The sequence below is a fragment of the Heliconius melpomene genome, chromosome 13 (genome assembly GCF_056956725.1).
Source record: "Heliconius melpomene rosina isolate 202511_hmr_F chromosome 13, ASM5695672v1, whole genome shotgun sequence".
NCBI lineage: Eukaryota > Metazoa > Arthropoda > Insecta > Lepidoptera > Nymphalidae > Heliconius > Heliconius melpomene.
In genome coordinates this window covers 7344504-7350744 of record NC_140401.1, presented here as the reverse complement: position 1 = coordinate 7350744, position 6241 = coordinate 7344504, and the positions used below count along the sequence as shown (strand labels likewise).

Genomic DNA, 6241 nt, shown 5'->3' with positions numbered 1-6241 from the left:
GATTTTTGATATTTTTATTTTTTATTATAATTTTTACGTCGTCATGGCGCAATGGCACAAGCGTGTGATTGTAAATGTTACGGTTGCGAGTTCGATGTCCACTTAGGAGATATTAGTATTTTAATTTTTTTCGCACTGGTAACAAGGAAAAGCCGCGTGGTGTTGAGTTCTGCTACTCAACACGTAATGTCAGTGTCTTAACACTAGCTTCCCTCTGCCTACCCTGCTGTATGCGGTATATAGCGTGAAACTGAAGAAAAAAAATATCGTCATCGATGTTACGCAGATATTTGAATATCCTTTTTCTGGTCTTCAGATTTTAGGAAATTATTTGGTTAGATATACATATAATTGGATATAAAGATATACATAAAACGCTTTACCTTTCTTGGCTCTGAATCCCGTCTTGCCCTAACTCTCCGATCCCAAAGTGATAATGTCCTGGAAATACCTTTGTGTCGTACCCGTTGCTACAGTGAGTCATTCACTGTCCAAGCTGCGAAGCTATGGAATACCTTACCGCGAGCTATAAGGCAGTCTAAATCCTTAAATATATTTAAATATAAAGTTAAAAATTACTATCTTAGTATGTAGTATTTTTATATATTTCGACGTAATTGTCATGTATCTATGCACTTTTTTTATTTATTTATTTATTTACTTATTTATTTATTTATTTTTATTATGTATGTGTATTCTATGTAGTTTATGAGATAGTATTTACGCAGGTGTATAATATATGTTTGATCGCGCCATGCCCTCTTTTAAATTGATTCCTCTAAGATTAGGTTGCCTGGAAGAGATCACTTTTAGTGATAAGGCCGCAATTTCACATTTCTTTTTTTGTACGATTTTTTTTTGTTTTGTTAAATATGTTTAATATGGTGTGAAATAAAGAGTTTTTATGTTATGTTATAATTGGAACTGCTATTTAAGTATTTTCAACTCAAAAATAATAAATAATATGTATCTTTATTTATTAGATGTAGATTACATTTCATGAATATTGGATTTCACCAATATTAACGCAATATAATTTACCTACAACATAATATTAATTTTATGAAATGCTTAGTACCTATTAGTATATTTGTGAAACTGAAAATACTACAGGTACAGTACCTACTATTCTTAGTATATTTGTGTAAGCGTTTTATTTAGCGGAAAGCAAGTAAAGTATTGGAAATTAAATTAATACAAGACTAATCGTGTAATCAACATGAAAGGAAATGAGTGAATGTTGGTCAACAGCCGTTTTCACTTCACAGTCAAAAGGCGCCTTGCTTTCGACTAACAATGTCGTCGAATTTATTGAAAAATATTAAAAAGCTTTTAAAATCAAACCAAGTGAAGAATATAGTAGAGTCGTCATATTTAATTCGATATGTGAGACAATTTGCTGGTTCCTCGGTCTTTACTATCAAAAGCACCTCCAACGAAACTATTGTTTCTACATTTACTCTTTTTGGTTTTATTTTTTTTATTTTTTGGTATACTCTATATTTTTATTCGCTTTATAACGTTTATTTTGAAGATCAAACTATACTTAGAGCGCTCTATGATACCAAATTGGAACGGTACGGTGATGAAGTTGAGAGGATAACTAATACTTTATTCGTGTTGTACGCCTTGTGGAAGGTTCCCTTTGATTTGAGTGGTAGTACTGAAGACATGCAGTTCATTGTCGATATCGACAAAGCCTTCCGAGAGCTTGGCGAAGAGCTTGATTACTCGAAAAAAATTAAATCACTCATCATAATATGCACAGCCCAAATATTTATCAGTGGTACTCGAATACTCAGCGTATGGATGTCATTCCGAAACTTAGATATCAGCGTGCCCATATGTAGAGTATTCCAAATGCTTTTTACAGACTACATAGCTTTCGTTATAACGGCACAGTATTGTACTTATCTTATAATATTGAAAAGAAGGTACAGAATCATAAATAGAGTTCTCACAGCAATAAAAGAGCAATCAACGGATTTTTTTATGATCCGATTGAATCAACCAGGCGTTTCGGAAAAAGTTCGGAGGATTAAACTCGAAGCGAAATATTCCACTATAAAGCTTAAATCTTGTGGAAAAATTTATAGTATGATTTACAAAGCAACACAAACTGCCAACGACAAATTTGGATCAGTGATACTGCACACTATGCTGATGACACTATTGTTTATAGTTCTATATCTGTATTATTTTATGGAGGCGACGGCATCGGGCCTGTTCCACGATACAGCGAGATATATTGACTTCTTAATATATGTGTTTTGGCAAATTGGTTTTGCGCTCAGTATTGAACACGCTTATATTTACTTCAGTGAAGCCACCGTTAAAGAGGTAAAGGAATATATTTTTTTCCTGATGTTTTTAAAAACTTAGATTCTAAACCTATTTTGATTATAGAATCTATTATATTAAAATAGGTTTAGAATCTAATTTTATATCAAAATAAGTTTAGAATCTAATATTAAAAACATTAAGTAATTATATTTATTGGTTATTTTAAGGCACAATTAACATCTCAAATATTACATGAAATTATAAACGGTAACTCGGATCCCGAAGTAAGAAGTGAAGTAAGGTAAATGTACGGGGATTCGGCAGTTTAAGGCTCTTATAACTTTAAACTATTGTAAATACATTATTAAAGGTTATATGAATTTGCAAATTTTAGTATGATCAAAGTGGGTCTTTTGGCAGTAATTTAATGTGTGAATTATGCGGTTTAACTTAAGCTTAATTTTTATATTAATTTATTTGTGGACCTCTTGTTTGAACCCTACTTCGTGATAAAATTTAGCTCTGTTTCTAACTTCGTGAGTTTGTGTCCCCTATTTCGGGTCACAAGTTTTTACCCCGCGAGTAAGGTTTTATAATAAAAAAAATAAACACCTTTATAGGTTTTCATTGTAAAGAATTTGTAAATAAAAAAAATTGGTTAGATCAGTTTAACGACATTAAAACTTTTATAAAAAAAATCAAATTAAATCATCTTCACGCTGTATCCCGCTGACAGCAGGGTAGGTAAAGGGAACCTAGTGTTTTTAAGAAACTCCGTTCCCCACTTTCTGCGGAATTCCGGAGGCATTGCATGTTAAGTGGCAGAACTCAACGCCGCGCTTGGCTTGAAATATAAATTTAAATAAACATTTTCTATTTTCTATACTATTTCTATTTTCATCTCCTCGAGTGGGGATCGAACCCACAACCAATCGGTTTTAGAGTAACACTTTGTACCCCTGCGCCACGACTGGCTTCAACTTTTATAATTTAGAAATATATAAAAGCACAGTTTTAAAAAAAAAATACATTTTTGAACTTTTATATACTTTTTTTATAAAAAAAATATAAAAAAAGCTCAAAATTCAAGTTAAATTTTTTGAAGCTAGCTATGCCAGTTTATAGACCTATATATTTGGCTCATGGCTTTTATTTTCGCAACCAGTTTAGTATATTCTTGAAAAAATATAAAGATCTTTATTTAGACTTATAACAAGACTAAGATAAACAATATTAACAAAGACAGAGAAGTGAATGTGTTGATTTTACGTAGATTTATTTGTCACGAAGTTAGAGAAAATAATGAAATGTGGGGGAGCTTATTTCGTGTTACTGATTTTGGTAACTTCCGCAATTCTGTTTATTCAGTATTTTTTACATTATGTAAAGTAATCATTAACTACCATGTATATTCGAAAACATACACAAAAATAAATTATAAAGGTTGATTAAAAAACAAAGTTACATTGGCAGTACCTATACGAATTTAGCTTAAAATTATCAATTCAGGTTACCTTTAAAATAGAAATATAGAAATTTAAGTGAACAAAATATATACCGAATTTCGATCACGAGAAACTTTATTAAATACAGTAACTGATTTTAAACTTTAAATTTGAATTATCTCAATTATAACATAAATATAAATTTATTAAAAAGTATCTAAGATCCCCCTAATTCGGTAGTAGCACGAAATAGCGGACACTTGATAAATAAAATGACTGCTATTTCGTGAATCGATTTATTGCAATTTTAAAAGAATTTTATGCTTCCATCTATTTTTTTTTTCAATAAAATGTTTTTTTATAGAATACAAAAAAGCATGTATTCAATGTTTTATTCGAATAACTTACCTTTGTCTTTCTACAACCTTAAGAAATTCTTACGCTAGTCTTACGGTCGCAAGCATCGCAGACACGTTACACTGCAGTTTGTAGACAACTCTGCGTTTAAAGTGTCGCTATACGCTCAATTTTATCATTAAAATAGTGTTACTTAATTTTTAGACAGTTGAAAGTATAAAGATTATATACCAATATATAGTTTACGTAAATAATACTTAAATTGCTTATTATTTTTGCCAGTAGCAAAACTCACGAAACGACGTACTATCACGAAGTTACCGTCACTTACCTTAAGTACTCAAACCAGATTTACACTTTATGTTTGTCCTCCTATAATTTTCTTAATATAGATTCTATTGAGTCATTTTTAGTAAGCATAAAAAATCAGATTTCAGTAGTACCTAGTCTTCTTCTTTTCAACAATTTAAATAAAAAAACTATTGGTAGGTACATCCATTATGGTAAAATGGTTCAACATTTGAACGATTTATTTAAAAAAAATGTATTTTCAGGCAGTGCACTTCTCGTTACAAACACTTCATCAGAGGCCAGTATTCACAGCACGTGGTTTGTTCAAGCTCGACTATGCAATGATGTTGGAAGTAAGCAATTCAATTTCATAAATCTTCTTTATGAAATATATACTAGAAACAAACTACTTAGCATTTTATATGCATTCACCATGTGGGTACGGAAACCATCACGTTGCAGGATAATCAGACCAGTGCCTAGGATTTTCGATTTTCGTTTAATTGCTTGTAAACGTTCACCTCTACTGTCCGGACTCATCTCTCTATCTAGCTAATTGAAAAAAAGAATTTTTGAATGATGAATTACCTACATAACAGATTTTTTACTTTTTCTTTTTATAAATTCCAATATTCTTACAACCCATTTTTTTATTCTGTTCCAGGGAGCCCGTTCCGTAACTACCTATCTCGTTATTCTTCTACAGTTTGTCACGGATAAATAGTCTAACAATATTACTATGTCCGTAAATATTTTACGTTATAACGTATATTACACATAATTAAAAAATAGTGCAACTATTAGTATGTAAGATGGCAATGTTAATATGAAGAAGAAAATCGGAAAGTGGCCCATTCTTTAGAACTACGGTTACTTGTTTTAACAATTATAATGTCGAAATAAATGTATTCTTTAAAGTTGAGTTTCCTTATAGTAACTAATTGACAGTAGCATGTAATTAATTTAGATAGATATTTCATTAGTATAGTAATGATGAGCTTTGTAATGTTATTTCTTATATAAAAATTGACCCTTCCATAACCCTTTAAGATCATAGCTCATTAGAGCCACCCGGCACCCGACCCTCACCGCCTCAACTAGTGCGGTTGATATTGTTTGTATGGATTTCTATGGGTATACGCTCATTACATCAACTCCGGATCGCCTCGCTCGCAAGTTGCCCACGCGCGGGCGGCGAGTGGACCACTCGGTGACAACTCGCAACTCGCATGCTTGCCGCACGTTGATCGCGCGTTGCCGACGAGTGGACCGCGCGCTGCCTGCGAGTGATTCACTCGAGGGCGATGCGTTGGCGATGCACCGCTTCCCATCCTCCCTTCATTCCCAGCCTTTTTTTCGAACGAGGCGGACGATTTTTTCTTTGTTTAAACATTTCGTGCACCCAATAAGCTTTCCTTTTTCTCTTGGGTCATTCATTTTCTTCTGCATCAAGCGCTACAGCTATGAGTGCCAATTCACGGTTTGTAAAATTTAACATTATGAAGCACACGTGTAGACGTAGTGCCAATTGTTAACAGACTACGCGAAAATTCCTGGACTAACCAGTCTCCAGTCGTAGACCACGCGGCGTCCACCAGAGGCCAGCGCGGGGTCTACTGGGTGACGATCCAATGGTTGACCGCGCGACGTTTATTGGTGATAACACGGTGTCCACCCGTGGGCCACCTGTCGACAACAAGTGGACGCCGTGCGACGAGGCGGTGCGGAGTGGGTGCCGGGGGGCTCTAATGAGCTATGACCTTTAGTCATTATATGTAACTGTAGGTAATTATAAAATATGAGAAAGATACTTTGTTAGTCTAATTACTACGTCACTATTTTATAATTGATCTATTGTTGTTTAG

General features: G+C 33.3%; 1 protein-coding gene across 1 annotated transcript; it reads left to right on the top strand.

Moving 5' to 3' along the window:
* Positions 1 to 19: 19 nt before the first annotated feature.
* Positions 20 to 5280, top strand: LOC146532769 (putative gustatory receptor 28a). The gene is made up of 4 exons (XM_085195856.1): positions 20 to 2340; positions 2511 to 2579; positions 4640 to 4729; positions 5041 to 5280. Exons 1-4 carry the CDS (start codon positions 1297 to 1299, stop codon positions 5098 to 5100), a joined length of 1263 nt encoding a protein of 420 aa, XP_085051982.1. The 5' UTR covers positions 20 to 1296; the 3' UTR covers positions 5101 to 5280.
* Positions 5281 to 6241: the final 961 nt, after the last annotated feature.

Excerpts from the sequence above, each read along its gene's own strand:
- LOC146532769 (XM_085195856.1), top strand. The coding sequence starts at position 1,297 with ATGTCGTCGAATTTATTGAAAAATATTAAAAAGCTTTTAAAATCAAAC. Across the intron at positions 2,580-4,639 it reads ATCCCGAAGTAAGAAGTGAA|GCAGTGCACTTCTCGTTACA; the intron begins GTAAGGTAAATG and ends ATGTATTTTCAG. Across the intron at positions 4,730-5,040 it reads ACTATGCAATGATGTTGGAA|GGAGCCCGTTCCGTAACTAC; the intron begins GTAAGCAATTCA and ends ATTCTGTTCCAG.